Below are 22,543 nucleotides of genomic sequence, written 5' to 3'. Positions count from 1 at the left end.
GGGATTGGAAGGGTGTGGTATATTTTGGGCTGCTTCCAAGGAACCAAACGATTAATTCGGATGTTTACTGTCAACAATTGGACAAATTGAATACAGCCATCAAGGAGAAGCGACCAGAATTGGTCAATCGTAAAGGTGTCATATTCCACCAGGACAACGCTAGACCGCACACATCTTTGGTCACTCGCCAAAAACTGAGTGAGCTTGGCTGGGAACTTTTGATGCATCCACCATATAGCCCTGAACTTGCACCATCAGACTACCATTTATTTCGATCTTTGCAGAACTCCTTAAATGGTAAAATTTTCGGCAATAATGAGGCTATAAAATCGCACTTGGTTCAGTTTTTTGCAGATAAAGGCCAGAAGTTCTATGAGCGTGGAATACTAAATTTGTCAGGAAGATGGCAAAAGGTTATCGAACAAAATGGCAATTATATATTTGATTAAAGTTCATTCTAAGATTTTTTTTAAAAAATCCGCAATTACTTTTTGGGCAACCAAATAGGTTCGTTCGGTTTCGAGAGGAGAGTCTCTGTGAGGAGCCGGTTGGCATCGCCACTGAGTGAATATGATAATCAAGGAGAATTATTGTCGCCTCCCAATAACCAATTGCAACAATCAGGATTGTAGGGTCTCCATGGAGCATGCTTTCTCAAACCATCGCTACCTTAGGTTTAGAATAGCACGGCCAGCGCCAAATCCGATAAGCTTCCGTAATAAGTTGAAAACCAACCAAAATAATTTAGTCAGATAATTTAGATTGTCCAAGTATAGAAGACATTGACGATAATGTCAACAGGATAAGGACTGCAATAGTGGGGTCTTTCGAAGATAGTTATCCTTTTCGAGAAAGGAAAACCGGAAGTTTAGTGGGATGTGTACTACACACGGCTCAAGGCATACCTAAGATTACCAGGGCGGCAAAACGTGCCTCCTGGAAGCTTTACTGCGAACAGGTCGATAGCGTTAATGACGCCACCAAGATGAAAAAAAGCTTCTCTCAAAAACCAATGTCCAAACTGACCCGGACCCGGATGAAATATTTCCGGTGTTATTACAAAAGGAGGCCGAATATCTGGCGCTTCTTCTGGTCACTATTTTCACAACATACCTAGGACTTGCATATACTCCGAAAGTCTGGCAGGAGGCAAGGATGGTATTAATACCCAAGCCCGGCAAGGCCTAACAGACCTATAAGCCTTTCGTCCTTTCTACTCAAAACCATGGAACGCATTGTGGATACCATCACAAAGTGTGGGACATCCAGCTCGAATACAAACAGCATGCCTGTGTCAAGGGAACGTCGTTGGAGACTGCCTTGCACGAGCTTGTGCATAAAATTGAAGAATCCTTCGATGCCAGAACGTACACACAGGCGGTATGCATTGACATCGAGGGTGCATTTAACAATTTGCGGACCGAAACACTGACCCAATCCTTAGACCAATACCAAGCGGACCCGGTCCTTAGAGACTGGATAAACCATATGCTAAGGAACAGGTGGATAAATTGTGTTTTCCATGACATAAATGTAAGGGAGAAAGTGGCACCGGGAACGCCACAGGGGGGCATTTTATCGCCACTCCTTTGGGTGAACACCATAGATATCGTAACCTATTACGGATGCTGACTGAGGAGGAATTCGAACCACTCTGCTACGCAGACGATGTTATAATACTTCTCAGGGGTAAAGATCCGAACCCGCTATGCAGAAGGGCCGAAAGGGTCTTGAATATGACATATATCTGGGGTAGACCCAGGGGTCTTACTGAAATATGCCTGTTCAAGAGGAAGTCAAAGGTGGACCAATTCGACGCACCATGTTTCCTCAATAGAACGATTTCGATATCTGACAAGGTCAAATACTTAACAGTGATCTTGGATAGGATACTTAATTGGAAGGTTCACATTCATGAGCGTACTGAGAAGGCTCACATATGTTGGGCACTATGTAGACGGACCGTAGGCTCAAAATGGGGCCTCAATACGAGGATAGTTCACTGGCTTTACAGGAGCGTGATTAGACCAATACTTACTTGGACTAGACTGCTATGGAGAAAAAGTGCAACATAAGGACCATACGACAGGTTCAGAGACCATGTTGTCTTGGCATAGCCGGAGCGATGAGAACCACACTCACTAGGGCATTGTAGACTATTCTAGATATTCGATCCATTGACATACAGATTAAGTGTGAGGCAGCCACTGCAGCTATGTGACTTAAGGCGATAGGAGAATGGATTACGGCTGGGAGCAGCTCATACCATCGCGGTATAATCGAAGCGATGAAAGGAAACCTGGAAGGAAGGGAAGAGGTTTTCGATCGTATACCTGAGACGACACTTGAGGTTGAGTGCGAGGCATTGCTGCCAGCGGCAGTCTTGGATTAGCGCAAACCTAGTATTGCCATCTGGAAGATTTGTTACATGGATGGATCTAAGCTAGAGGACAGAGTGGGCCATTGAGAACCCAGGGACTGAGATCTGTTTTAGACTGCCTGACCATAATACGCTACTGCAGACGGAGATCCGGGCGTGAAGTGGTGTGGTGCTAACGCAAGGACTTCGAGTGTGAACATCTTTACGGACAGTAAACAGGCCATGAGGGTAATAACAACCAGGACAGTAAGGTCACGGACAGTCTTGCAATGTAAGAATCACTATTTGGCAGTGAAGCCCTGAGGACTGCCGTCGATAAACTTGGTTAACACCAAATTTGGGCGACGAATGCTCATGTTACACTCTGAAACAGCGAAACAGTTGGTATGACGGCGAAAATCCTATGGGGTGATCCGGATCGAGAGAAGACGAGGCTATTACTGAAATTAAGTAAGAAGTGGGTCAGTATAGCTTTCGCTATCATAACGTGACACATAAGACTATAAGCCCACTTATTTAAAATCCGTGAGGCAAGTGATAGCATGTGTGAAGCATGTGGGGAAGATGATGAGACGTTGGAGCCTTTCCTATGTCATTGCCCGGCTTGCGCGGCTAAAAGACATTGGTACTTAGGTGGCCACACAATGCCAGACATGAACCAACTTAGTCGAGTGGTATAGAAAACAATTAAGGATTTCGTAAGTAGCAGGGAATTCCTGACTTAAAATTTTCTTTTTCGAGGTTACTTTTTAGTTTTTAGAGCGCCCAATAAAATAAAAACGTCTTTTAGGGATTATCGAAGCATGTCAGAAAAAAACTAAACCTAAATGAAGATTTGCGAACCTGTCACTTGGCCTCACACCAAAAACCTGTCTCTTATTATTGGAACAATTAAACCAGAATTGTCACCAAAGTGATAAAGTTTTCCTGTTATGACTTGTTGTTTTCAATAGGAATTATGATTGATTCCAGGGAAGACCAAGTAAATGTTGTAGCATAGCAGTTAGTAGACATTCCAAAAGATGATTTAATCTTTTCGTTGCCATACAGACACATGCATCCATCCACGTTTATACCCGCAACAATACTACGTAGTGAAAAGGGGCATCAAAAAGGGTCTTGGTCTAAGCCAACGTTATCGTCAGCTGCAACCTTATTTTTATTGTTATCCCTTTTTAAAACATATCTCCATACATGAAATTATAACAAACTAACAATTCCCAGATATCTTAATTTTTCCCAGTAAATGGTCTCTGCAGGACAGAGAACACACAAATGAACATCATGACATACATAGGTTTGCAGTCGTGTGTGTTTATTAGGGTGCTTAAGAAGAAAAAATAAAATTTTAGTCCATTATGAAACCACAGAAATACCAGATAGAAAGTCATGCGGAGCTGATTATATGAAAGCGCGATTTTATTGACGGACCGTTATGAAAATCATCATTAAATAACTTTTTTAAATATTTTTTCGATTCTGGGCAGAACCTCACATGATGTAATCTTTAAAAAAGCTGTAGATAGACGTTGTCAGAAGGTCAGAATGGCTGTGTGGACAGTTTCGAAAGTTTCTCTACAAAAACAAACTGTTGATTTATGAAAATTTTATCTTGATCTAATTATTGATTATTTCTTTCTGTATAATAATTTACTGCTTCAGACAAGTCGTCAAAGAAATAAGCACAGCAGACGTCCTCCCAGCTTCTACAGAAACAAAGAACCCACATGATGGACACAATGAGTGACACTTCTGTTCTAGCCAACGGCAGCAGACGTCTTCAAGTTTAAATTGGTCCACCTAATCATGAACATTTTATTTCACATATCTTTCTGAATTTTATGTGTTTTTCTTTGAAAAACATTCCTATGGCTCTTAAACATATACCCTTTATGTATGAAGAATGAAAGGTATTGTCAGGTTAAAAAAAAACTTTATATTTGTCACAAATTCTTGGAAGAATTTATCGCAAACAAATTTAGGTTTGTCGTAAACAAAATTCAAAATTTTTCAGAAAAGAAGTTTACTTGGTAAAAATTTCCTTTATGTTAAACGAGTTATTGTTTTGCGTGTATGATATACGCACAAAACGATCTAATTGACCCATATTGTTTCTGTCCATTCTGTCCAGCAAAACATCAAGGTATTTTCCGTTTTCAGCAAATAAAATATTCTGTTCTCCAAAGAAACGGAGGTCTTGATTCTTGTATCTCCTGCTGAAAAAAACACATTTTGCAGTTGACGGATTAACGCTGAAGGGTGGGGAGTGGTGGGAAACTTTATTTTTTCCCTGGATTCCTGTATCGCGAATTCATTTTCGACCAAGAAAAATCATCAGCAGGATATGTTAAATGGATCATGGGGCTTTACAACCATTCCAACTAGAGTAAGTTGTAATGCACACATCTGAATTGGAAGAAGGCTCTATACATAACAAAAAACATTTAAAAGTCAGCAAAAAATGTGTTCCTGCTAGAAGCATTTGACTGGTTTTCGGTATCGCCATTTCATTTTCGACCAAGAAAAATCATCAGCAGGAGATGTCAAATGGATCATGGTGCTTTACAACCGTTCCAACTAGAGTAAGTTGTAAAGCACACATCTGAATTTGAAAAGGCTCTATACATAACAAAAAGTATTTAAAAGTCAGCAACAAGTGTTTTGCTGCCAGAAGCATTTGACTGGTTTTCTGTATCGTGATTTCATTTGCGACCAATAAAAATCATCAGCAGGAGATGTCAAATGGATCATGGTGCTTTACAGCCGTTCTAACTAGAGTAAGTTGTAAAGCACATATCTGAATTTGAAAAGGCTCTATACATAACAAAAAATATTTAAAAGTCAGCAACAAGTGTTTTGCTGCTAGAAGCATTTGACTGGTTTTCTGTATCGTGATTTCATTTGCGACCAATAAAAATCATCAGCAGGAGATGTCAAATGGATCATGGTGCTTTACAACCGTTCCAACTAGAGTAAGTTGTAAAGCACACATCTGAATTTGAACAGGGCTCTTTAAGGACTTTAAATGTTTTTTGTTACACTATTCTTTGAATAGAAAACATTAAACAATGGTCCAAAGCCGGACAATATTTTAAGATTTTAAGACCAAAAATTAGAACCGTTGGGCGATCGCCGTGCGAATAACAAAAGTGTTTTGCAAAAGATGTTTGTGTTTGTTGCTATTAGCATCGTTGGATAAGTTTGGATTTGAATAAGGGAAGTAAGACTTGATTTGTTTCCTGTTGCGCTTATGAAAAAAGTCGTCTTAAAGAGCCCTGTTCAAATGCAGATGTGTGCTTTACAACTTACTCTAGGTGGAATGGTTGTAAAGCACCATGTTCCATTTGAAATCTCCTGCTGATGATTTTTCTTGGTCGAAAATGAAATGGCGATACCGAAAACCAGTCACAAATGCTTCTAGCAACAACACACATTTTGCTGACTTTTAATTGTTTTTTTTGTACTATTCTTTAAATGGAAAGCATTTAATAATGGTCTAAAGCCGGACAATATCCTGCATTGGAATCTCAATAAGATTTTAAGACTAAACAAGTAAAAGCGTGCAAAGTTCGGCCGGGTCGAATCTTATATACTCTCTTCCATTGATCGCATTTGTCGAGTTCTTTCCTGGTATCTCTTTTTTAAGACAAACAAAGGATAAAAGAAAAGAATTGCTATGCTAATTGAATTGAGTGTTGGAGACCATAATAGAAGTCTATGTGTAAAATTTCAGCGAAATAGTTTTAGAATTAGGCCTTTTTAGGGGCTCAAAAATTAAAATAGGGAGATCGGTTCATAGGGGAGCTGTATCAGGCTGAAGACCGATTCAGACCATATTTGACTCGCATATTGAAGATCAGACGTTGTACAAAATTTCAGCCAAATCGGATAATAATTACGCCCGCTTGAGGCTCAAGAATTCAAGATCCCAGATCGGTTTATATGGCAGCTATATCAGGTTATGGACCGACTTGAACCACATTTGGCACAGTTATTGGAAGTCATAACAAAACATATCATGCAAAATTTCAGCCAAATCGAATGAGAATTGCGACGTCTAGTGGCTCAAGAAGTCAAGATCCAAGATCGGCTATATCAGGTTATGAACCGATTTACTCCGTACTTGGCATAGTTGTTGGACGTCATAACGAAACACCGCATGCAAAATTTCAGCTAAATCGGATAGGAATTGCGCCCTCTAGAGGCTCAAGAAGTCACGACCCCACATCGGTATATATGACAGCTATGTCAGGTTATGGACCGATTTGAACCATAACTTGCACAGATGTTAGAAACTATAACAAAACATCTCATGCAAAATTTCAAACAAATCGGATAAGAATTGCGCCCTCTAGTGGCTCGAGAAGTCAATATCCCAGATCGGTTTATATGGCAGCTATATCAAAACATGAACCGATTTGACCCATTTAGAATACCAATCGACCTACACTTATAAGAAGTATTTGTGAAAAATTTCAAGCGGATAGCTTTACTCCTTCGAAAGTTAGCGTGCTTTCGACGGACGGACGGACATGGCTAGATCGACTTAAAATATCATGACGATCAAGAATGTACAAACTTTATGGGGTCTAAGACGAATATTACGAGGAGTTACAAACAGAATGACGAAATAACTATACCACATCCTATGGTGGAGGGTATAAAAAAGAAAGAAAGAAAGCAAACAGAAAAAAAAGTTTTTCTTAGAAATTGTATTTTTTTCCACAACCGATCAGAAAAATCTCTAATAACGAGCCAACATTTTGGGGCAACAAATCGTTCTGTCGTTTCAAAGTCTATGCACAACAAATCAATATAACAAACACACGGTTAAGAGAAAAACCATATGATTATTATTGGGTTGCCCAAAAAGTAATTGCGGATTTTTCATATAGTCGGCGTTGACAAATTTCTTAAATTTTTTCTTTTTCACCAGTCCAGGACTTTTTATGTGATAATGAACGGTTGATTTTTGTATATTTAACTTCTCTCCTATCTCACGCTCAGTTACATAACGATCCAATTCGATTAATGCTTTGATTTGGTCATCACAAACTTCATTTGGCCGACCTGAACGTGGCTCATCTTTAAGTGAAAAATCTCCAGAACGGAATTTTGACACTGTCTTCCTTTTAAGGCTTTATCACCATACACATCTCGTAACTTTTTAGCAACCTGCTCCGCGTTTTTTCCTTTACGGAAATAATAAAGTAAAATATGACGAAAATGCTCCTTTGTGGACTCCATATTAAAATTGACGCCAAACAAACAAATGTAAACAAAATTTCGCGCACTTTTTTTTCTAAAGCAAGCTAAAAGTAACAGCTAATAACTGACAGAAGAAAGAATGCAATTACAGAGTCACAAACCGTTGAAAAAATTTGTCAACGCCGACTATATGAAAAATCCGCAATTACTTTTTGGGCAACCCAATATTAATTTTTTTATATTTCGCAAAATCCATTCTGTTTATTTTCAAATGAAATGTGTTAATTGAGATAAGTTAATGATAGCAAATATTTCTGTCATAAAAAATAATAATGTTTTTTGTTTTTGTTTAACTGCAAAATTTTTTTTTATGACTTAATAAATCACAATTTTTATAGAAAGACACTCTAATATTCAATCAAACTTTCCTACATACACATGTGAATGCATTAATATGAACACGTACGAACATACTATAACTACATTTGTATGTGGAACCATAGATTTATTAGTATGCGAATACCATTAAAAAACAAAACTTCTCTATCATCGACCACTGTCTGAATTTACTATTAAAAGAGCAAAGCCAATATGATGAGCAGAAAAAAACACAACACAACAACAAAAAGGAATAAAAGACCAATCAAATGATGCTTTCGCACAGTAAGTAATGGCCATCAAGGGATATGTATATGGACAATGTGGTGATTGCCAGCGATGCGAGTTAAAAGTCCTTCATTGAGAATTTGTACCCAAACTAGTACGAATGTGGCGCATATTTAAACATTTTAAAAGAAACAAGAAGTCAAGATCCCAGGTCGGTTTATATGACAGCTATGTATATCAGGTTATGAACCGATTTAAACCTTATTTGACATAGTAGTTGAAAGTAAGAATAAAATACGTCATGCAAAATTTCAGCCAAATCGGATAGGAATTGTGCCCTCTAGAAGCACAATAAGTCAAGTCCCCATGTCTGTTTATATGACAGCTATATCAGGTTATGAACCGATTTGAACCATACATGGCACAGTTGGTGGATATCATAACAAAATACTACGTGCCAAAATGCATTAAAATCGGATAAGAATTGCACCCTCTAGAGGCTCAAGAAGTCAAGACCCAAGATCGGTTTAAATGACAGCTATATCAGGTTATGGACCGATTTGACCTATACTTGGCTCAGTTATTGGTTATCATAACGAAACACATCGTGCTAAATTTCATTCGAATCGGATAAGAATTGCGCACTCTAGAGGCTCAAGAAGTCAAGACCCAAGATCGGTTTATATGGCAGCTATATCAGGTTATGAACCGATTTGAACCATACTTGACACAGTTATTGGATATCATAACGAAACACGTCGTGCTAAATTTCATTCGAATCGGATAAGAATTGCGCACTCTAGAGGCTCAAGAAGTCAAGACCCAAGATCTGTTTAAATGACAGCTATATCAGGTTATGGACCGATTTGAACCATACTTGGCACAGTTGTTGGATATCATAACGAAATACGTCGCGCAAAATTTCATTCCAATCGGATAAGAATTGCTCGCTCTAGTGGCTCAAGAAGTCGAGACCCAAGATCGGTTTATATGGCAGCTATATCAAAACATGGACCGTTATGGCCCATTTACAATACCAACCGACCTACACTAATAAGAAGTATTGGTGCAAAATTTCAAGCGGCTAGCTTTACTCCTTCGGAAGTTAGCGTGCTTTCGACAGACAGACGGACATGGCTAGATCGACACAAAATGTCGCGACGATCATGTATATACATACTTTATGGGGTCTCAGACGAATATTTCGAGTAGTTACAAACAGAATGACGAAATTAGTATACCCCCCATCCTATGGTGGAGGGTATAAAAAAAATGAGCAAAATAGGCTCTAGAAGTTTAGCACTAGAAGAGAACCCGGACGAGTGCACTCAGAAAATTTTTTTAGTTATTTGATGTTTGCTGCAATTGCAGTAGGAAATGTTTGCTTAAACAGCAGCACTATGTTTGCTAGAATAGCAGTAATGTCTGCTTTCCCTTTTTCAGCAAACAAAAACTGTTGTTTTAGCAAACGTATTTGCTATTTTGAATAACAAATTTCGTTGAGTGTAGTAGACTTTACGAGTTGGAAGTGGATAATTTTTGCGGGAATCCAGGAGACAAAGCTAAACTACGCCTGTCCATGCATGCATGTTTACAATGTACTATGTTGGGAGAGACTTAGGTTTTCGTGATACACCGTTTCGTGCAGTATTGTCTTATCAGGTCTGAGCTTTACGCTAGTGACCCATAGTTGTATGGGGGCATCAGTTTAGACTAGAACTGGCAAGATAAAGCTATACAAAGTGTATACACCGCCGGTTGGTAAATATGCTATCAGCCCGTATGAGCCCCATGAACATTCCACCGACGCACAGTGGGATGAGAACAAAAATAAGTGGAAATAAGTCTATCATTTTGGAACGGATAGAAATTACATGGTTATAGCCGATGTGTTATGCAAAATTTCAGCGCCCTAGAAGTCCCAGGGGCCCATTGGTGGACCTTCAAAGTTGGTCACCTCGGCTTTATAAAATTTTATTCGGGTTGTTAAAAGCGCATTTATGGTCCGATTTTCAAAAAGCCCTACAAAAAATTAAATTTTTGTGAAAAATGATAAACAAATTGAAAATATCATACAACCAAAAAATTTTGAAAATCGGATCATAAATGCCCTTTTAACAGCCCGAACAAAATTTAGTCGGGCCGAGGTGACCAACTTTGAAGGCCCACCAATGTGATAACACCTCAGCTATCATCACGTAATTTCATGAAGATATCTCTATCCGTTCCAAAATGGTAGAGTTATTTCCACTAATTTTTTTTCATCCCACTGTGCAACGGTAGATTGTTGTGACCCAGTTAATGGCCAAGACTACAGGGCCGACATTAGTGGCCATAATCGCCTGGTTCTAGGAGACTTTAATTGGCATCACGTTTCACGGCATTTTTCCCTAGGTAACGACCAGCGGGGCATTAGTTTGGCAGAGCAGATTGAAGGCTCAATGCTTTAAACGGTGAATGAGGATGTCTCCACCAGCATAACGAGGAGGTGCAGCAGCTCGCTAGACATTTTCATTGCATCCCCTGCTCTCCTGAATTACGTATCCTGGCAATCCGTTTCTGTAGGGTTAGACCGACCACCCGACTTTATAACCTCTTAGAGCCGGGCGTTTAGCAATCGGAAGAAGGCCAATTGGTTGAGCTTCAGAGAGTACAGCAATCGCCGCTGCAGTGAGCTGACACCCCCCTCAAGAATACTAGTTGCCGAGAGGAAATTCCGAAACATCTTTACCGCAGCAGCCGCTCGCTTTATGCCAGCCGGTCGTATACACCAAGTGCGTTTCAATTTCCCGGTACAGGCAGCGGTGCTCGCAGGCGAGCGTGAATCAGCTGCTGCTGCTCTAAAGATGTCTCGGAATTTCCTCTCGGCAACTTGGAGCAATGTAACTTAGGTAACGGTTTAGGTAAGCTGTGTTCTACTTTTAACCTCGGTAGAAGGGATGACTGGGCCACGGTTACTTTTGGCGATGTTACTGGGACTGACCAGAAGAGATGGTCCAAGTTGTTCAAACGTCAATTTATTGAGCATCCCGTCACCCTCACAAGGCTAGGAAGAGAGCCCTTCGTCGTATCCATGGTCTTCAAGACGATGGACAGCCACCACAAATTGCCGTGGACGAGGTTACAAAAATCATCCGTAGCGCCAAGTCATCCAAGGCGTTGGGCTCCTACGAAATTTTTATTGAAGAAATTGCATCTACTTGGTTTCGAGTACCTTACAATTGTCCTCTAACTGTCTGTGAACTCTCTTATAGTACCCGATGTCTGAAAGATGGGTAGAGTGATCCCACTACTGAAGCCTGGAAAGCATCCCAGTAAAAGGGAGTCATGCAGACCGATTTCCCATCTCTCACCAGTAGCCGAGACGCTTGAGGGAATACTGCTTCCGAGCCTCGTTGTTGAATTTCTATTCTCCGAGCATCAGCATGGATTTCGAAGAATGTATAGCACAACAACTGCTTTGCATGCCATCGTTTGCCGTAATTACAATAGAGCTGGCAAAATATCGATGACTGATACTGATTGATATTTTTCCGATAGATACGATCGCAAAAATTAAATTTTTGAAGAAACTAAATAAAAATTAGCTATACGACACTGAATGTATCCTTTAAGATACATTGCGCCTACAGATGGCGTAATTGTCATCCGATTAGACTAACATTTTGTACAATGATTTCTCTCATGACTTCCAACTGACTTTATTAACCTTGGTTTTATTTGGTCTATGCATTGATATTGCTTCTATATAAATCGATCTCCTGATCTTTAATTCTCATATTCGTTTAAAATATAGGTGATGGGAAATAAACGATAATATAGATATTTATTATTAAAACTATCGAAAATATCGAATTTTGCGATAATCGATAGTTTGCCAGCTCTAGCTTACAATCAGCCCAGGCCATGTGTTAGGACGGTCCTCGTGGCACAGGACCTATAGAAAATATTTTGTCACGGCCAGCCATGTCAAACTATTCGAGGACATCGTCAACACGTCCCTCTAGCCTGACCTAAAACACTGGGTCAGGAATTATCTGTGTGGCCGCTAGTCCTTTGTGGAGTTTAGGGATAAGAAGTCGAAAACAGGGAGTTCCCCAAGGCTAGGTGATACCTCCGGCACAGTTTAATCTCTACCTGTGGCCATTCCACCCCCAGCAGAGAGTTGAGATCGCATCATAGCGGATAATTGTACAACCAGAGCATCACATAACTTCTGCTGTAGCTAAAACGTCTACCTCAACAAACTTGCCGCTTTTTTCAGCCACACTCTTCATTACAATACTCGTCAGATGAAAAATGAGCTGAATGTGAAAGTCGATGGAGAAACTTTTCCAAAGATCAAGTATCCCAAAATACTTGGTGACACATTTGGCAGCTCTTACACTTTCTCCCCACGGATGTCACATCAATTTGCGATAAGGTCAGAAAAAGAAACAAGGTCCTCAAGTTACTTAACGGCAGCATTTGGGGTGCTGACAAAGAAACCATGTTGACCACGTACAAAGCATTAGTTCGATCTATGGTAATTAATGCAGTGCCAGATGTGGTCTCTTCAGCTATGTGACACGCAGTGAAATAATAGTCAGATCTGTCAGAATGTCGCTCTTCGAACTGCGACGGACTGTCTGCTCAGTCCTCATATGGGCCACCTCCATCACGAGACAAAGGCCCTACCCGTGCGAAGACATAACTACATGCTATCTAAGCAATAGCTTCTGGGCTGTTATCGCAGGGACCATCCAAATCATAATCTTGTGAATAGGCATCAAGGTTCAGCGCTACAAGAGAGAACTTCTAGATCAAGCGGGTCCAGACAACATTCATGCAGACACGGTAGCAGATAAGGTGAATAGCTACCGGGTGAATGTGGTCTTTGGAGAACGACCGCCTCCCATTGCACCTGAAGAAATTGATCTCCCCTGGCAAACCGGAGTAGTTTTGGCTCAATTATGAGGCGGCTACATCAGCCGCCTCATAATCCTACAGAGTAAGGATTGATGCCAACGTGCAGGGTGTGTGCCTCTGGGACCGACCACACGTAACCTGTTTAGCTGCCCAGCCAGACCCACTCGCCCAAATCCCTCTCGACGCACCTCACCTTTGTCGCTGAGATTCTGGAACTGGATATTCAACAGAGCCAAGCAGACAAGAGCTAGAACACAATACACTGCTACAACAACAACCAGAATTCCACTCGAAAGTATTGGGTTGCCCAAAAAGTAATTGCGGATTTTTTAAAAGAAAGTAAATGCATTTTTAATAAAACTTAGAATGAACTTTAATCAAATATACTTTTTTTACACTTTTTTTCTAAAGCAGGCTAAAAGTAACAGCTGATAACTGACAGAAGAAAGAATGCAATTACAGAGTCACAAGCCGTTGAAAAAATTTGTCAACGCCGACAAAATGAAAATCCGCAATTACTTTTTGGGCAACCCAATATTTGAAATTTGTCCACTTTTCCTCATACAAAGTGCCATCACTGGTTATACGCTTAGGCGCATGAGATATATCAGCCAAAGAAGAGACAGTAGTCGATCAACCAAGTTTTTTTTGTTTGTTGGTTTGAAAAATGGTACCAAAAGTTGACATGTGGACAATGAGGGCCAAGTTATCATCCTTCTTGAGGATGTGTTGGTGTGTGTGCTCTCGTTAAACGAATTTCTACTACTGACTCTCGGGCAGCTCGACTTTGCCCAACGTGAAAGAAGGAGCAAGCGAGCGAATTAGTTGGCTGGGACCAACAACCCACCAAAGGCCAAAGAATCGCAGCGTACGCGTTTGCGGTTGACGGTGACTGCAAAACGATGTTTCGGTTGGCATTTATTGTTAAAAATGTAAAAATTATGATTTCTGAGAAGTGGCACAAAATTGAATAAAAACAGCACAAAAACTTGTTCATTTGAATTGGAGGGGAATAAAAAAGTCAAAACAAAACTGAATATTGGCTAAAAACAACACCAAGAGCAATTCAACGGCATACGCAAGCATCATCCATCCATCCATACAGGGATGGATGGTGGATGATTGGAACACAGCGGCAGCGACAGCGACAGCGACAAACAGTCGTGCGAACAATGTGAATAAAACGACAGGTATACAAAACGTTTTCAAAGGACAGTCAAACCAACTCATGCGCCTTCTAGCCAGTTATCGAGACCGTCAGTCAGCCAGACAGCCCGCCAATCTTCGTTAGTGAATTCAGGCAGACCCGCTTCAGAAGCAAAAATAACTGGTTGACAGGCGGCCGGCCAGCCAGCCAGTCAGCAGACAACAACCACAACCCAAGAATACCAAATAGGAAGACTAAGGCAGTGAGACAAGAGTTATCATGACCATCATCATCAGCATTGTTGTCGTCCATGTCGTTATGATCCACAACATAAATGTACCATGGATCACCATTGCCACCGTCACCACCACCACCACCACAACCAAAAACTAAGCCAAACAGTCAACATTCAACTCGACTCGAAATCAAATGAATGGAATCAAGTGACTGAAATAATAAAAGGACCTACGAACTCACCGTTTCGCAGAATTGCCCTTTCAAAAATTCGGCATTAAAAATGTTTTGCAAGAATATTTGTCACTTAGACATTCAAATATGTATGTGGTACCTAGTTTTAAAAGCATTTAACATTCGACTATGACTCATAGATTATGCCCTTCGCCTATGATACCGAACACACGAGTTCGAATCCTGGCAATAAGATTGGAAAAAATGTCAGTGGTGGTCGTCCCCTTATTAATGCCGACGACATTTAGGAGTATTTCAGCATAGGAAACCTTTTCTACAAAGAGATGCTTCACGGTCCGCAGTTTGAATCGGACATAAACACCGCGTCAATGTTTATAATTTTTCCCAGGCTCTTCGTTGGAGTCACAAGGGCACTGAGATTCGCACCTCAGTAATTTCTGAAGACGATGCTGGATATGCAGCCCATTGAGGCCTATATTCGGAACTGCGCCGCCAAGGTCGCGCTTAGGCTGAGGAAGCTCGGCATTTTGAAGGAGGACAGGTGCGGTCATAGTTCCATCCTGGATGCTATTGATGAAGAGGGTAGACTGTGGAGAATCTTCCATTGCCGATTGGGTACCATTGCCGATTGGGATTAGGACATTCAGGATTCGTTTTCCCGGATAGACGAATGGAGGGCGAATACTGTGTTTGAGGGGGATGAGACCTCGAACTTCACTGATGGTTGCAAGAAGGAGTCAGGCACTGGATTGGAGGGGTCTACTCCGACGCATTCAACATCGATATGTCTCTGAGAATACCGGACGAGTGTACAGTCTTTCAGGCAAAGGTCTGTGCCATTGCAGTAGGCGCAAGAGAAATTCTGGTAATGGATCTAACGCCCTCAAAACTCAGGATTACTGTGGACAGTTTGGCGGCGCTCAAGACCTTGGATTCGAGGTGGGTTGCGTATTGTTTGGGGTCCTTGGATAGAGACTCTGGGACCATGATGTGACGATGATATGAAGGGATTTCCGCGGTATTAAAGGGCGGACGAATGCGCCAGGAGGGGTTCGTCTGCGTCGGGCAAACCAGTCACATGTTTTGCCTAGGTGGCATTTGTGGAACTACGGAACATGGTAAAGGAGATGGCCAAAGCGGAGTCGGTGGCGAGATAGGACTCAGCGGATGGTTGTCGGACCGCTAAGGTGCTCTGGCCTGTCATCGACCGGAGGAGGACGAAGGTGTTACTGGTGTTCGATAAGCACATTGATAGGGGTCATAACCGCATACTGTGCCATGGCAGCATGGCGGCGTGCACAGAAATACCACGAGAAGAAATATTTTTTTGTCTCAGGGGCCTGCGTGAACGTGAGTGGATATAAAAAGTCATGCGTGAGTGAAAAATCGCTCACGCGCACATCTCTACACACTACTTAAAGAAAACACATGGTGCTCGACTATGCCGACGACGTCGATATCATGGGTCGGTCCCTGCAAGTAGTAACTGCAGCGTTTGAAAGAATCGAAAGAGAATCAGTGAAAGTGAGTTTGGCAGTAAATGGATATAAGACGAAATGGATGGTTTGAACTCCAAAAACGCCTTGTACAACTGATCAGATAAAGAAAATGGAGAAAGTTGGGAACCAAAACTCTCAGATAGTCATCCACTTTATCTACCTCGGCACCATCATAACCGAAACGAATGATTCCAGTTTTGAGATAAAGCGAAGAATAATATTGGCAAACAGATGCTACGTTGGAGTAAGCAAGCAGTTTAGAAACAAGGCTACATCTCGACAGACGAAGATTACACTATACAGGATACTGATACAACTCGTGTTGTTATATGGTTCCGAGGTATGGCTACTTATGACAGCAGATAAGGCAGTGTTTGGAGTGTTTGTGAGAAAGATTATTCGTATAATTTATCATATCAAAATACAACGGTTGCGTTGGCTACATCATGTTGCCAGAATGAATGAAGAAGTTTCAGCAAAGAAGTCTTTTAAAAGCGATCACTGTGGCACGTGCAAACGTCAGATTGACAGATCAAGTGGTGAAAGACATGGTTTCAGACATTTCAGAAGCAGCGCAGAACATCGAGGCGCTTGGAACGCTATTCTAAGTTGGGCTAATGGGTCAAATGTTCTCTCATAGCCAATTAAAGTAAAGTAAGATTGTAGATTGCCACTTAAATCTAACACAAACTTGTACTAAATAACTAACATTCATCTATGCTTACAACTACGACACTTGCTCTCTCATTTTGAGGAGAGTAAAATATTCACCAAGGTGTATTTAATAAGGTGCCTGCATCGGCGAATCGCTACAACAAAGCATATTTTTTGGGAATTTGATATGTCAACAGGCGGAGAAGAAAATTCGATTCGCACTGACATTTAAAATTTTCGGCAAATTTATTTCGACCAATCAGAGCAAGAAGAAAGAAGTTTATTCATTATTGAGTGTCAAGAAAAGACATATTCAAAAATGTTCAAAATAGTTCCAGAGGCTTTATCCAAAAAAGTGGCTGGTGGAACATTGAGGTCCGATCTGTGTGGTGTTCATTGCTGTCACGAGAAGCTTAGGCTGCGAGCTGCTGGGATAGTGGAATGCTCCAAACGGAGTAGCTGCAACGGCAATCGCTGACAATCAGTGGTGAGTGGCTGGACGGCACCGACTCTTGCACAAATACTGAGTACCTATGATGCTCAATATGACAAGGCATGTTACTGGAGACTTCAAATAACCAATGGCTACCCTGTTCCCGCGGCGATCGGTACTTTGGACCGGAACGAGCTTGCTCACCTGCAGGAGCCTGACGAGGATCGCCACCATCATATGAAAATGAGGTTACAACAACAGCCCACAAAACCAACAAGATGGCAGGTTTAAATAGTTTTCATAAGCCGAAGATAGATACTAAGTGAATGCTAACAAATGGCTCAAATAGGAAGATTGTAATTAGAACTGAATCACCACAAGGAAGGGTTGTGTGCCTCTTTTTGTGGCTCTTGGATATCTGTCGGATTTTCAGGTCATTTAAAAATGACAGTTAGATTTTTTTGGCTACGAGGATGAAATTGTCATCATGGTGTGTGGCCGTTCAGATTGCATATAGTATGCTGCCAAAATATTGCGTTGCCCAAAAAGTAATTGCGGATTTTTTAAAAGAAAGTAAATGCATTTTTAATAAAACTTAGAATGAACTTTAATCAAATAAACTTTTTTTACACTTTCTTTCTAAAGCTAGCTAAAAGTAACAGCTGATAACTGACAGAAGAAAGAATGCAATTACAGAGTCACAAGCTGTGAAAAAATTTGTCAACGCCGACTATATGAAAAATCCGCAATTACTTTTTGGGCAAGCCAATACTTGGTTACTTGGTACGTGCAGGAGACCTCTCTTAAATGTGATGGAGCTGCCGTCGGAGCAATGTCAGGACTTTGACCTTGCTTTGATCACATGGCGGTCTTAAGCTTGATTTGTGGGGATGAGGAGGAGTCATAGACGGTTGAGCAGTTATTTTGAGACTGCCTTGAAATTGCGAGAGTAGGTGCAGGATTATGGCTGCACAAATTTCATTTTCCTGTCTAAATGATCTTCATGCAAAAGTCCTTTCGCCATGCTTGATTACTATAGCTTTCAATTGTATATTGGAGAGAGCTTCTCCAGACCTCGTGGCCGTTTTGTCATGCATGTTGGCTCCTAATCTTCTTCATTTTAATGTCTGGCATTTTATTGATGTAAATTTTATTAGTGTTTTTCGGCCCTTTTTGAATCCTTCGGGGGCGACACAATAGACCCAAGTTTCCTGAGTGAAACTTATGGTGAATGAGGTTGCTAGACGCTTGCCATTATTTTAGAGACTGAATAAACCATATGCTAAGGGGTATCCCATGTATCCCATGGCATAAATATAAGGGAGAAAATGGCACATGGCACGCCACAGGGTGGCATTTTATCGCCACTCCTATGGGTGTTCACCATATACGACCCATTACGGAAGCTGACTGAGGAGGAATTTGAAACCGTCTGCTGTACACGATGAAGACGAAGGTGGGCCAATTTAACGCACCACTTTTCCTCAATAATACGATTTCGATATCTGACAAGGCCAAATACTTAGGTGTGATCTTGGACAGGAAACTGAATTGGAAGTGTCACATTCAGGAGAGTACTGTGAAGGCTCACAGATGTTGGGCATTATGTAGGCGGGCCGTATGCTCGAAATGGGACCTGAATCCGAGGATAGTCCACTGGCTCTACAGGAGCGTGATTAGACCAATACTTACTTTCGCCTCGGTAGTTTGGTGACTGCTGTGGAGGAAAAGTGCAGCATATGGACTATACAACAGGTTCAGAGAACGTGTTGTCTTGGCATAGGCGGAGCGATGAGGACCACGTCCACTAGGGACTGGAGACTGTTCTAGATATCCGACCCATTGACATACAGATTAAGTGTGAGGCAGCCACTGCGGCTATGAGAGTTAAGGCGATGGATTGAGGATTGGAGCAGCTCATATCATCGCGGTATAATCGAGGCGACGATAGGAAACTTGGAAGGGAGGAAAGAGGTTTCCGATCGGGTACCTGAGATGGACCTTGAAGTCGAGTGCGAGGCACTGCCGCCATCGGCACAGTCTTGGATTGACGGAACCCTAGCATTGCCATCTGGAAGATCATGTTAAACGGATGGATCAAAGCTAGAGGACAGAGTGGGCCTGGGGGTTTACAATGAGAACCCAGGGACTGAGATCTGTTTTAGACTGCCTGACCATAATACGGTCCTGCAGGCGGAGATCCGGGCGATCACGGAATGCGTGTAGTGGTGTGGTCCTAACGCGAGGACGTCCATTGTGAACATCTTTATCGACATTGCCATAACAACCAGAACGGTAAGGTAACGAACAGCCTTGCAGTGTAAGAATGAGATTAACGCCTTCTCTGAGGATAGCAAAATCCGCATCGCTTGGATGCCGGGCCATAACGGAGTAAGAGGAAATGAAAAGCCAGACGATTTGGCGGTAAATGCCGAAGGACTGCAATCGATAAACTTGTGGGCGACGAATGCGCATGCAACATTGTGGAACAGCGAAACGGTCGGAAGGACGGCGAAAATCCTATGGGGGTCCAGAACGTGAGAAGACGAGGCTATTACTGAAACGAAGCAAGAAGGAGGTCAATATAGCTACTGGTATCATAACGGGAAACATAGGACTACGAGCTCACTTCTAAATTATTTATTTTGAAGTTTACATTTTTGTACGGCGAATTCAAAAATGAGTTGACATATGAAATTCTCTCAGCTGGGTTGATGCGGCCACCTGATAAATACGCCTTGACATTCACTTTATTTAAGTTCGGCATATATCTCATCGATAGAAAACTTACCCATTCATTACTTTCTGCATATCTGAGAGGAAGATCGTCTTAAGTACAATATGGCAACTACAATTTTTGTTTTTCAATATTTTGGCGTTGATGTGTTCTGTACGTCGTTACTGAGGTAATGTATTCCTTGGATAATCATCGACTTGATCTATTCTATTGGGGTTTTTTTCTAGACTCTCTAGTCCCATACATTGGATTTTTGTTTTTGACAAGAAAATATGTCTATTGGCACATTCACCATTAAGTTTTGTTATATTCATCGAAGCGACATCGATTCTGCACATATGAATAAATCAAATACATAAGCCTGAAAGAAATAAAACGAAATTACCCATTTTAATGCAATATATGTATATATATATAGAAAGATATTAATACTAAAGGCAAAATATTATTGATTACTAAAAAGAACTGTTGAAATGTGTACTCTACAAAAATGACGCAAATTTGGTTTCATTTAAATTTGCAGTATTCAAAAAACAGGGCATATCACTAGCAAAAACTTATCAAAAATATAAAGTAATTACTTTTGGATGGTGGTTTTTTGTAAATTGTTTTCATCTATTAGGTTTATATTTAAAAAAAAATTTATATTTTATATAAAAATGTCTGAAATTTGATTTTATTGAATTCAAAGAAAATATAAACTGGATATTTTAGTTCGTTGTGAAAGACAAAAAGTGGCTTTGGCTTTTAGTCGTAAAGATATGCAAGAGTAGAGTACGAATTCAATATTAACAAGTAAAAGCGTGCTAAGTTCGGCCGGGCCGAATCTTATATACCCTCCACCATGGGTGGCATTTGTCGAGTTCTTTTCCCGGCATCTCTTCTTAGGCAAAAAAGGATAAAAGGAAAGATTTGCTCTGCTATTAGAGCGATATCAAGATAGGGTCCGGTTTGGACCACAATTAAATTATATGTTGGAGACCTGTGTAAAATGTCAGCCAATTCAAATAAGAATTGCGCTCTTTGGGGGCTCAAGAAGTAAAATAGAGAGATCGATTTATATGGGAGCTGTATCGGGCTATAGACCGATTCAGACCATAATAAACACGTATGTTAATGGTCATGAGAGAATCCGTCGTACAAAATTTCAGGCAAATCGGATAATAATTGCGAGCTCTAGAGCCTCAAGAAGTCAAGATCCCAGATCGGTTTATATGGCAGCTATATCAGGTTATGAACCGACTTGTAATTTATTTCAAATAGTTGTTGAAAGTAACAATAAAAAACGTCTTGCAAAATTTCAGCCAAATCGGATAGGACTTGCGCCCTCTAGAAGCTCAAGAAGTCAAGTCCCCAGATCTGTTTATATGACACCTATATCAGGTTATGAACCGATTTGAACCATATTTGGCACAGTTGTTGGATATCATAACAAAATACTACGTGCCAAAATTCATTCAAGTTGGATAAGAATTGCGACCTCTAGAGGCTCAAGAAGCCAAGACCCAAGATCGGTTTATATGACAGCTATATAAGGTTATGGACCGATTTGAAACATACTTGGCACAGTTGTTGGATATCGTAACAAAACACGTCGTGCAAAATTTCATTCCAATCGGATAAGAATTGCGCACTCTAGAGGCTCAAGAAGTCAAGACCCAAGATCGGTTTATATGGCAGCTATATCAAAACATGGACCGATATGGTCCATTTACAATACCAACCGACCTACACTAATAAGAAGTATTTGTGCAAAATTTCAAGCGACTAGCTTTACTCCTTCAGTTAGCGTGCTTTCGACAGACAGACGGACGGACGGACATGGCTAGATCGACATAAAATTTCACGACGATCAAGAATATATATACTTTATGGGGTCTCAGACGAATATTTCGAGTAGTTACAATCGGAATGACGAAATTAGTATACCCCCCATCTTATGGTGGAGGGTATAAAAATCAGGTCCAAGTAACTGGGGGCCGCCCCAACCCCAACACATCTTAAAATAGGCTGGATTGGACCATCATGATAATATGGGACTCGAATGAAAGGTATTCGGGAGTAGATTACGAATATGGTCAGGAAGGAGGAATAGGCTATATAATTTGTTAATATTGGAAGTGGGCGGACCCTCCCCCGTTACCCCAAAACACCATCCAAAATCAAGGTTGACCGATCGGGACAATATGGGTATCAAATGAAAGGTATTGGAGAGTAGAATACGAATATGGTAATGAAAGATGGGTCCAAGGAACCCAGGGGCCACTCCAACCCCAAAAGTTCCCCAAACAAACATATTGGACGTACATATAAATAGTGGACTCAACTGAAAGGTATTCGAGAGAAGATTACGAATATGTCATAAAAAATGAGGTCTAAGTAATTTAAAGCCCCCCCCCCCCCCCCCAAATAGGAATTTTACTCCATCATAACTATATAAAACTCAAATGAAAGGTATTTGGAAGTTGATTACGAATATGACATTAAACTTTGTGTCCAAGAATCTAGGTGGCGCCTTACCTCCAAAAATCGTCTCTAATAG

The 22,543-nt window shown here is 40.9% G+C and overlaps 1 protein-coding gene across 1 annotated transcript in view; it reads right to left on the bottom strand.

Moving 5' to 3' along the window:
- LOC106080766 (cytokine receptor) overlaps positions 1-22,543 on the bottom strand; it is a 129,772-nt gene that overhangs the window by 58,112 nt on the left and 49,117 nt on the right. The window contains exon 2 of the mRNA XM_059367480.1: positions 20,056-20,362. Within this exon, the coding sequence (XP_059223463.1) occupies positions 20,056-20,075 (20 nt within the window). The 5' untranslated portion in view covers positions 20,076-20,362. The remainder of the gene's footprint in view (positions 1-20,055; positions 20,363-22,543) is intronic.

Source organism: Stomoxys calcitrans, chromosome 4, assembly GCF_963082655.1.
Source record: "Stomoxys calcitrans chromosome 4, idStoCalc2.1, whole genome shotgun sequence".
NCBI classification, from domain to species: domain Eukaryota; kingdom Metazoa; phylum Arthropoda; class Insecta; order Diptera; family Muscidae; genus Stomoxys; species Stomoxys calcitrans.
Note: the sequence above shows the minus strand (reverse complement) of the source record. Positions and strands in the feature narration are given on the sequence as shown.